This window comes from Myotis davidii, unplaced genomic scaffold (genome assembly GCF_000327345.1).
Source record: "Myotis davidii unplaced genomic scaffold, ASM32734v1 scaffold827, whole genome shotgun sequence".
In the NCBI taxonomy this organism is placed as follows: Eukaryota; Metazoa; Chordata; class Mammalia; order Chiroptera; family Vespertilionidae; genus Myotis; species Myotis davidii.
In genome coordinates, this window is record NW_006297815.1 from 672,614 (window position 1) to 683,573 (window position 10,960).

Here is a 10,960-nt window from a genome sequence, read left to right on the forward strand (position 1 = left end):
CATTGTTGGTCCTAAGTGGGTGATATAGATCCTGGTCGATGGGGACCTACCATATTTACGAATCACGGCTTCAGGAAGCCCCTTGTTGGCTCATAGTATTATTATGTGCGTTCAGGGTAGACGTACTAGTAAAAAATGGATGATCATTCTTTGGTGACTCAAATCCAATGGGTCTATTCTCCAAAAGCCTGATGTTGAAAGAATCCCAGGGCAAACTGACATTGTTTTGTTGGCTTTGCACATTTAGACTTCCATATATTGGACTCTTAACTATATCAGCAATATTAGTAATGGTGGCACTGTGTTAAATGCATGCATTGTATCATCCCATTTAATCCCGACCAAATACCATGACGTTAAGTATTATCATGCCCATTTTACAGATGAGAAAATTGAAGCTGAGAGGTTAAGAGACCTGTCCAGGGTCCTGTAGCTGGTAGAGCTAAAATTTAAACTCAGGTATGCCTGGGTTGTAGCCATTTTGCTATCCTGCTATAGGGCTGCCTATTAATTCTTAGACATTAGTTTTTTAATCTATGTCCTCTTAAAATAGAAGCAAGAGAAACATCTTAATATGTAATGATCTGTAAACCATGTATTGAGTAGTGTAATCCAGGGTGGCTTTTTAATGAATGTATGAAATGCTGTAATTGTCTTTTGTTGTTTCTTGATGTGTTTGTAAAAATTCCTTTTGAGAATGCACATTTGTTTTGAAACCAAACCTGTCTTTCTTGCCTACATTTCAGTCAGAACTAAGACATGGTCCGTTTTACTATATGAAGCAGCCACTCACCACAGACCCTGTTGATGTTGTACCGCAGGATGGACGGAATGATTTCTACTGCTGGGTTTGTCACCGGGAAGGCCAAGTCCTTTGCTGTGAGCTCTGTCCCCGGGTTTATCACGCTAAGTGTCTGAGACTGACATCGGAACCAGAGGGGGACTGGTTTTGTCCTGAATGTGAGGTCAGTTTCTGATGAATGAATGCATTCTCTGCCTGGTTTCTTCTCCTTTCTCTTTCTCCCTTATATTTTTAACTCTTCAAATCATCAAGATACAGGGAAAAGAGAAATTTCTTGCCTTCCACCTGCTCTATCCTGGTCATCCATCTCCTTTTTGGACCAACATTGGCAGTTGGTCCAAGTGGCCTCTTGGAAAGACATTCTTTTTGATTCCTCATGGGTCTTTGGATCGCTTTGAGATCCGCAACCTTCTCTTTTGTAATGAACATTCCAGAAGTTAACCTAGGCATCTTTACCTATTTTGAAAAGATCTCACGCTATTTTTCCCTTTCTTGGATGTTGTCTCCTGCTTCATCATTGAATCATCGGCAGTAGCCACGCTAGGAAGACCAATTTTGGTTGTATGTTCTGTGTGGTTGCCATCTGATGCTTCCGTTCTGGCAACATCTGCTTCTTCTGTGCTGCTTCGGTGCTAGGGAATCAGCAGTAAAGAAAAAGAGGCAAGAATCACATTCTTTCCAGGGGGAAAGGGCAGAAACCAGGCTGAAGTTAGATACGGTGTGTTAGAGGAAGAGTGTTCGGGAGAGAATGAGTTGACGATGAGGAACAGGGCGCAGGGTGTTCCCATTTTAAATGAAGAGACCCAGGAGGCCTTACTAAGATTTGAGAAAGACGTGAAGAGGAGGAGTGAAGACCCTCCAGGCAGAGGGGCAGCAGGTTCAGGACCCCAGGCAGAAAGAAGCCACTGGCACAGTGAAGGGAATGTTGTATTTCATTTGTAGCAAAGTCTAAACACTCCTTAAAACAGTTGGGGTGGTTTCCGCTGTTCTGAAGTGCCTTCTGTTCTTGGTGATTTCCAACTAGGATGCTTTTCAAAATGCTGAAAATAATGTCGTCTATAGAATTATTTCCTGTGGAATGTCACGTGATCCAAAGGATCTGTTGGCATTAGATCTCAACCGAGGGAAGCTTTCTATGTGTGAAATGGAAAGTTCACCCAGATGTTATTTGTGGGGAAAAAAAGCAAGCTATGTATAGGATAGTGTCTGCGGTGCCACTTTGTGTAGGAAAAGGAGAAATATAAGAAATTAGACTTTCATCCAATAGGATGATGACATGTTAATGTTGTTCTGCCCCTGAAGTTGCAAAGGATGGCTTCTGGTTCGCTTTGGGTTACTCTAGATCAGCGGTCGCCATCCGGTGGTCTGCGGACCACTGGTGGTCCGTGAGGTCCGAAAGGTTGGCGACCGCTGCTCTAGATGGAGAGATGCGCAGGTCACGTTTTACTCAGCCAAACCCTCTTGGTCAGAGCCTCACCTCATTCTTCTGCATTTAGTGTGGGAACTGGAGCCTTCACCTATTTCCTTTTGTCTTGACCAACCCTCCCTTCCTTCATTTTGCAAAAAAGATAGTGGCTCTGAGAGGATGTTTTTGCTGCAAATAATAGATCTTGATGAAAGGTGACGGAGAAACAAGAGGGTTTTATTAGCATGTTTAGGAAAAACCCAGAGGCAGGGCCAGGCCAGCGTTTGTTCAGAGCCAGACTCTTTCCATTCCGTCGTTAGGGCCATGTGTCCCTGCATGGCCCTGTGATGGCTGCTGGGGATTTGATGACAGTGGCTAGCAAAAATCCCCTACAAGGAGTGTCCCTCTTCACGTCCCTTTTTATCAAGCAGACTTGCTCTTCAGTTCATTGGTCAGGATTGGATCACCAGTCCTTATGCAAAAAAGGCTTGAAAAATGCTCATCTGGCACTTTCCGTCTATATCGTGGGAACCGGGCACTGCCAGCCAGGAGGGCAGGCAAGAGGTAGGGGGGAGGGTGGCAGAGGAGGCGAATGGCAGTTGAGCATGCAACCCAAGTGTTCGCCATGGATCGGTTACCTGGAAACGCACGGGAATTCAAACAAACAGGAGTGCTGTGTCTAAGATTTCAAGCCCCGGTTTCCCTGCAGGGTGACTTGGTAGGGCAGTCAGCTGAGAAGACGAGGTCTTGCAGGCGCTGGTAGCCAAGCAATTAGAGACGTGCGTCACGGACTGTGTTCGGCTTCAGAGCCACTTTCTGTTGCCCTTTTCCTTGACAACCAGACACATCTGCAAGTTCCTTTTGGAGCATCCAGAGACAGGAAGAATGGACATGAAATCCAAATTAATTGGAGAAAACTTTCTCAGCTCTCGACGCAGCTGGCTCAAGAGCGCTCCCTGCCATCAGCAGCCTTGCTGTTTTGGTTGTCTTCGCCGCCCGAGGATGCTGGAGCTCTGAGATGTAGCACCACCAGATTTACGTAGCAGAATCCAGTTTCAGGCATTTCTCCGGGTCTCTTCTTGGATGGGAGTTTCCCTCACAAAGTGGCATTTCTTGCCCACGGAGCTAAACAGCTAGGCTATGTTTCTTGTGCAGTTTGCCAGAGCGTCCTAAGTGAGTTCCCATCAGTGGTGATAGAGAACTACCATCCCTTGGATTCATGCTTTCTCTCGGTGATGTCACTGGGTGAATGCCTTGTCAATTTCCTGACAGATAGCCCTGAACCTTAAGAACATTCAAGATAAGTGGTTGATTCATTCTATGAAGAGATTATCCAGAAAGCATCAGTGGCCTTTTCTCTTATCCCATTCTTGGAATTCAAGATTGTAATGATGGCGATTTTCAGGTCCCTGCCTAGCTGCAAGCATCTTTCTCAGATTCTGTCATCTTCATGAGCACAGGGCACTTCTAATAAGGTCGTCAGAGGATTTGTGTGCTTCTGACCTTTATCCATTGATCCAGTAAACTCCAAGTAGATTGGAGTCCTTGTCAAGTGAAACAACTATCGTCTCACTTGGAAATTATTTCCTTCTATTTGTGAGCTAACTGGAAAGTTAGGAGGCAAAGGAAATCAGTCTGTGGATAGTAACTTTTTCCCTAACTGGCCCTCTGTGTGGTTTGACTTGTAGAAGATTACAGTAGCAGAATGCATCGAGACCCAGAGCAAAGCTATGACAATGCTCACCATCGAACAGTTGTCCTACCTGCTCAAGTTTGCCATTCAGAAAATGAAACAGCCAGGGGTAAGAAGAAAGTTCCTTGTGGTATAAGTGTAAATGGAAGTAGTGACTTTTGTTCTACTAACCTCTTTTTAAAAAAATCTGTATCTTTTAAATTAATATATTTTTATTGATTTCAGAGAGGAAAGGAGAGAGTGAGAGAGAAACATCAATGATGAGAGAGAATCATTAACTGGCTGCCTCCTGCATGTCCCCCACTGGGGATTGAGCCTGCAACCCAGGCATGTGCCCTGACCGGGAATTGAACCAATCGAGCCGTGATCTCCTGGTTCATAGTCGATGCCCAACCCCTGAGCCATGCCAGTTGGGCTGTTCTGTTAAACTCTTATTTCATAATAGCTTTAGCTATGTGTGCTCTTCAGGCCTTCTTACGTGCCCGAATTCAAACAACTGAAAATGAAACGTAAGTTATGACAGCATTCACTTTTCTATAATGAGCACTCTGTGTCCTCAAGGACTTTAGTTGGGAAATGACATATGGTGGAGAAACTTGATGGGGATTTAAAATTCTGATTGGTTATGTAGTGTAAACTCCCTCATACCCCATCGAGTAAGGGGAATTTCACTCCTTCCCACGTGAGTTGGTAAACTTCCATTGCGATGAGAGACCTGAGTACAACCCAGTTGATTTATAATCAAGGTCTGATGATGAAACCTTCAAGTAAAATGCAACCAGTGCCGTTTCCCATAAAGGGTGAGAATTTGATTAGTTCCTTCAATGTTGAAATAGGATTTGATGTATGGACCCTTCCCCTTAAGGAAAATTTTATTTATTGACTTGAGAGAGACAGAGAGAGAGGGAGAGAGATATCAATTTGTTTTTCCACTTATTGACGCATTAATTGGTTGGTCCTGACTGGGGATCGAACTTGCAACCTTGGCGTATTGGGATGGTGCTCTAACCAACTGAGCAACCCGGCCAGGGCGAAGAAAATCTATGTGGAAGCAGGGCTGGCACAGTCGGCTGGCAAATTGCGCACTTCACCTGGGTTCCCTCCTGAGTGCCAGTCTGATCATAGCCAAGGAGGTTTTAGATTTCTGGTGACAGTTTTCAGGAAGATGGCAGTAAAATACCTTTCTTCTAAAAGTAATCCATATATTATGCCATTGTAATCAACATATTATGAAATTTTTTCCTACAGAAACTTGAGGACGGAGTTCTCTTTTTCTCATTTGCACCAGTAGCGAACCTTTGTGACTCTTTGGAGTTTGCTTTCTAAGTCCAATGAATCTATAGAAATGTAGAATATTTAGTAACCACTGTGGTTTAATTTCTTTAAAAAAAGTACGCTTTAGCTTTGAGTTTTCACATAGTGAAATTTTTTTTTTTTTTACAGAGAGGAAGGGAGAGAGTTAGAGATTTAGAAACATCGATCAGTTGCTTCCTGCACAACCCCTCCTGGGCATGTGCCCGCAACCAAGGTACATGCCCTTGACCGGAATCGAACCCGGGACCCTTCAGTCCACAGGCCGCTCTATCCACTGAGCCAAACCAGTTAGGCGACATACTGAGCCAAACCAGTTAGGCGACATAGTGAAATTTGATATTATGATGAAAAAGATTGAGAGTGTGCCAATTAAGTATTGCTAAATTGTAATCTATTTTTCTCTTTATTAAAATGTTCATCAATGGAAGCAAAAGTTAATAGCCTCAGTTTGGTTAAAAAGACAGATGTTTTTAAAACTATTGAGTTTTCTATTTTTAGTGACAAGGAATTACTTCCTGTTTTTCATAGGCTGGATTAATTATATCTGCTGAGGACTGTTTACAAGAAGAATAATTATGTAGACTTGTCAACACTGTAGAATGATAAACCACAAAGAAAAATTGGATAGGGTGTTAATTTCTCACATAAATTGTTTGATATAAAATCAATCAGTTCAGAAAGTTGCTGATTTTTGTGGCAGCATCTTTTTTTAAATTTTTTTCAAAAAATATATTTTATTGATTGTTTACAGAGAGGAAGGGAGAGAGATAGAGAGTTAGAAACATCGATGAGAGAGAAACATCGATCAGCTGCCTCCTGCACATCTCCTACTGGGGATGTGCCCGCAACCCAGGTACATGCCCTTGACCGGAATCGAACCTGGGACCTTTCAGTCTGCAGGCCGACGCTCTATCCACTGAGCCAAACCGGTTTTGGCTGTGGCAGCATCTTTTAAAAAAATATTTTTATTGATTTTAGAGAGGAAGGGAGATAGAAACATCAATGATGAGAGAGAATCATTGATCTGCTGCCTCCTGCACGCCCCCTACTGGGGGTCGAGCCTGCAACCCGGACATGTGCCCTTGACTGGGCTCGAACCTAGGACCCTCAGTCTGCAGGCTGACGCTCTACCAACTGAGCCAAACTGGCTGGGGCTGTGGTAGGTAGCATCTTTTAAACTTACAATGGTCACTCATACATTCTGGATAAAAGGGCTCAGCTGACTGCAAATGGTAATCCACCCAGATCCCTTGCTTGAGTATATTTTAATATTTATAACTAAATCTTTTAATTTTTTAAAATTGATAACTAAATACCACCCATCAACAGATCAGGCTTACTTTTTTAGCCGATTCAAGTAGGGCTTAAGACAATGGATCAAAATGAGAAACTTACATAGTTCCTGTGTTGAGGGTAACTGGGCTTTTTAATACATGTCCCGCGCTCTACTACCTCCAGTCAATGTAAAACGTATAAATACGTTTCCTGCATACAATGTGTTAAAGGAAAAGCAAAACCTTGCTGTTTAAATTTTTTTCCCACATGCAAAATATCTGCTGGCACTTTGGGAACTTTATTTGGAGTGTCATTTTTCGTCCTTAGTCAGTTTTGATTATGGGTATTTGCAGAGTATACATAAACTTCGTTCAAAGTTCAGGTCTAAAGGAACTGATAGTTGTTCTTGTCAATCTTAATACAGGGTGGGGCAAAAGTAGGTTTACAGCTGTGAGTACGTGAAACACAGACTTCATTCTCGTATCACTGTTTATTGTTATTTCCCGTGGGAACAACTGCGGACCGACGTTAGCCCCACCCTGTATAAGAAGAACAGGACCTGTTATTTGCATACATCTTGAAAAGGGAGCAAATAAAGCCAGAACACAGCTGGGTCCATGATTATTGATCAAAAGGCGGAATTAGAAGGGGAACCGATTTGGAGCGCTCCTCAGGGTCATTCTTTGTGAAAAGTTTAAAGCCTGTTGTCTGAAAAGTTGTTTCCAGCTTAACGTGCTTTGCTGGCCTTAATGCTTGGTCTTCCCCAGCAATAATGGTTTGTGTCTGTGTGTGCACGTCTTTTCCCTTATAGACAGACGCATTCCAGAAGCCTGTTCCGTTGGAACAGCATCCCGACTACGCAGAATACATCTTCCACCCCATGGACCTTTGTACATTGGAAAAGGTTGGCCTCCATCCCAGAACCTCACCGTTGTGTAGCCCACGGTTGTCGAGATGACTGAGGATCTGCCCTCACTTTTCGTGCCCCATCTCAACATGGTTGCTCTACGTGTCCTCTGTGAATTTTTATTGGGATGAAAGAACTTTTATTCCCTAACTTCTTCTGTAACATTTTTGCAGGGATTGCAATGGAGTGTTGCAGTCCACGGATAAGCTCCAAATATTACTTCTGCTTGCGATTCTTCACCTGAAAAAGTCATAGCTTCTAAGAATTAGCGATTTGATGGACTTGAGCCTTACCTCTTCTCTTCCTCTCGGAGGTGCTAATGAGAGCAGCAGGAGGGCAGAAGAGAAAATTAAGTGTCTGGGAAACGTTCACATTAGCAGTGCATTTATGGCTTCATAGAACTTGACTTCTTTTACTGATAAGGGTGTTTCTTTAATGCCTGGAGGTATTTTTAAAATTCATGCTAAATCTCCATGCTGAAAAGGACACTTGTAAACCGTTAGATTGTGCACAACATCCTGTGTTGATTTTCAAATTGTTGACACCAAAATCTGGGTCAAGAAAGCATGGATGAGGTTGGAAAGCATATGTGCACTGATGATCCCTAAACAGTTAATCCAACCTGCTTTTGGGAAATTGCACACATCCTCCTGGCATTCCAAAAAAGCAGGCATTCAAAAAAGGCAGGGTTGGAATTCTAGCTTCATCAATTAATAGTTTTGGAACTCTGCATACGTTCCTTAACATTCCCATACCTCGGCCCGCCTGTCTGTAAAATGGGGATGATAATGACTGCTTCATCGAGTTCTCAATCATGAGGCTTATGGGAGACTATTACAAATAATAACAAATACATAAGTACATGTTATGTCCTGTTGCATTGGAATAAGCTGCTGTAAAATGAGAAAATTCAGCTTAGTGTGATAAATTCAGTGGATGCGTTTTTATGGAGTTACAGATCTCCACTACAATAGCATCTTGGGAAACGGAGTAAAAGCATTAATTAATTTGGCAAATGACTGCTAAGAAAATTATGTGGGGGCGCAGGTGCTCCTGGCTGTGGCCTGTGTAGACGCGGTGTGACTGTGCTCTGGCTTTCTCTGCAGAACGCTAAGAAGAAAATGTATGGCTGCACGGAGGCCTTCCTGGCGGACGCCAAGTGGATTTTGCACAACTGCATCATTTATAATGGGGGTGAGTGCGTAGATGATGCCTTAAAAGAGTATGCTGTGTGTGTTGCCCCTTCCCCCACTCTTCATAAAAAATCAGGCTCTTTTCTCATGCATCAGGGCCAGTACCTTCAAATACTTGTGTAGGGATTGCTAATGTTTGTGAATAGGGAGCCGGTGACTGTGTATTTTAAGTATCAGTTGACATCCAAACTGGCTGTGTGATGCTGCTGCCTGTCCTTTTTAAAAACTTCATTGTAATGGAGGAATAATTACATAAGATAAAAGGTACAGATTTTACGTGTATATTCTATGGATTTGACATATGTGTAACCACAACCCCAAAGAAGATGTAGAATTTTTTCATCATCCTATTATATTCCCTCTTTGCCCTATCCAGTCAATCCGGCCTACTGTTCTGCTCTCTGTCACTGTAGATTAGTTTTGCATATTGTAGAATTTCATGTAAATGGAGTCATAGAGGTTGCATTGCACTCTTTGGTGTCTGGCTACTTGAATGCAGCGTAAGATTTTTGGGATTCATCCATGTTGTGTGTGTCAGTGGTTCATTTCTTCTTATTGCTGTGTTTGTTTTATCGACATAGAATTTATTCATTCGCCTTGTTGGTGATGGGTATTTGTGTTATTTTCAGCTTTTGGTTGTTAGGAACAAAGTTGCTGTGAGCATTCTTGTCCACGTCTTTGTGTGGACATATGTTTTCATTTCCTTGGGTAAAAACCTAGAAAAGGGGTATTGCTAGATCACGGAATAGGTTTGTATTTGAGTTTATAAGCGTTTTTGCCAAACTGTTTTTGCAAAGTGGTGTGTCATTTTGCACTCCTTCTAACAGTGTAGATGAGCCTTAGTTGCTTCATATTCTTGTCAACACTTGGTATTGTTAGTCTTTTTAATTTTAGCCATTCTTGAAGGTATGAAATATTAGGCCATAGTGGTTTTAATTTGTCTTCCTGTAAGGACTCATGGTATTGAGGGTTTTTTTTGTGTGCTTATAAGTCATTTGTATATCTTTTAGTAAACTACCTTTTAAAATCTCTTACGCCTTTAAAAAATTAGATTTTTGTGTTTTATTATTGAGTTGTAGGAGAGCTTTATATTCTGAATAAAGTTTTGTCAGTTGTGTTGTTGTAGATTTAAAGGATCGAGCCTTCTCAACAGAGAAATCTCCTCTTGTCACCTTATGGCCTCAACTTCTCTCCCACAATCCTCTCTGTTTACCTCTGGCCAGCAGATCTTTCAGGGTCCTGCCCGATCCTGTTTCTCTCGCCCCCAGGTCTTATTCCCTGCTGAAACAGGCCTTACCTCTTTTTCCTGTTGGCTTTTTCTTATTCTCGTGTCTCAGTTTCTCAGTTCTCTGAAGAGCTTTCCCTGGTGAACTAGACCATGTCATATGTGATTGTTAAGGGCTGCCACAGTACCTGCCCTTCCTGCGGCAGCGTTTCTTACCCTATCTGGATGGTACTGTTTTTATTTGTTTGAGTTGCTTACCAGGATGTAAGTTCTTTAAGGGCAAACACCATGTCTTGTTCCCTGCATACCCTTGGGTCTAGCATAGACTTTTAGGTAATGTTTAAGAAAAGACGCATGAATGGTAGATGTTTACTTACAGCACATGTTTTGCTCAGTAGCAGGTTGGGGTGTAGGGAGGGAAGAGAGTCACTGGGCATTGAGAATTTAGATAAAGATTATAAACTCAAACCTATACACAAGCGAATGAGGACTGGTGAGCGAAACACATTGGCACAGCCAGGGTAGGCACTGACTGTGGGGAGAGCAGGATACTGTGGGGTTGCCTGCCTCTTCTGGTGAGGTTCCTACCTGGTCTGGCGGGGCTGCCACTGGACACTCCATGGTTGTTGGACAGAGTTATCAGATCCCCTAAGGTTTCAACGCAAGCCAGAAATCTAGGTGCTTATGTGTGTGTGAAATCTTATTGTCAGCAAACATACAATTTCTGAAAATAGGGTAACATGCATTTCTAACCATCTTGTCCTCTGGTTTAGTGCAAAGGTAAGGGATTTAGAATCCTGGGGCCAGATCTTTAACTCTCTAGCTAAGTGGGCTAGTGACGACTCCTGAGCCTTGGCTAGCTCAGTAATGAAATGGGGATATTCCTACCTGCTCCCTATATTATGGCTTCTTGAGGGGTTAACAACAAAATGTAATTTCAGGCACTGGGTACGCCAGAGCTACGTAATTCAGTGTCTTTTCCCCTGTACTCTTCTTGGATGGAGTCTGGGACAGTGGGTAGATGAGGATTCCTTTCCACTTAACTTAAGCCTTTAAAATGTAAAAAAGCATCTTTATTTCTTAAAAATATTTTTTATTGATTTCAGAGAGGAAGGGAGAGGGAGAGAGAGAGAGAGAGAAAAATCA

The 10,960-nt window shown here is 42.6% G+C and overlaps 1 protein-coding gene across 22 annotated transcripts in view; it reads left to right on the forward strand.

Annotated features, from left to right (window-relative positions):
• ZMYND8 (zinc finger, MYND-type containing 8) overlaps positions 1 to 10,960 on the forward strand; it is a 111,089-nt gene that overhangs the window by 44,095 nt on the left and 56,034 nt on the right. For 15 of the 22 annotated variants that reach the window (XM_015570338.1, XM_015570348.1, XM_015570341.1 and 12 more), the window contains 4 exons: positions 747 to 965; positions 3,896 to 4,009; positions 7,301 to 7,393; positions 8,503 to 8,590. In XM_015570338.1, coding sequence (XP_015425824.1) covers positions 747 to 965; positions 3,896 to 4,009; positions 7,301 to 7,393; positions 8,503 to 8,590 — 514 coding nt within the window. The remainder of the gene's footprint in view (positions 1 to 746; positions 966 to 3,895; positions 4,010 to 7,300; positions 7,394 to 8,502; positions 8,591 to 10,960) is intronic. The other 7 variants (XM_015570342.1, XM_015570351.1, XM_015570357.1 and 4 more) reach the window with 1 other exon arrangement.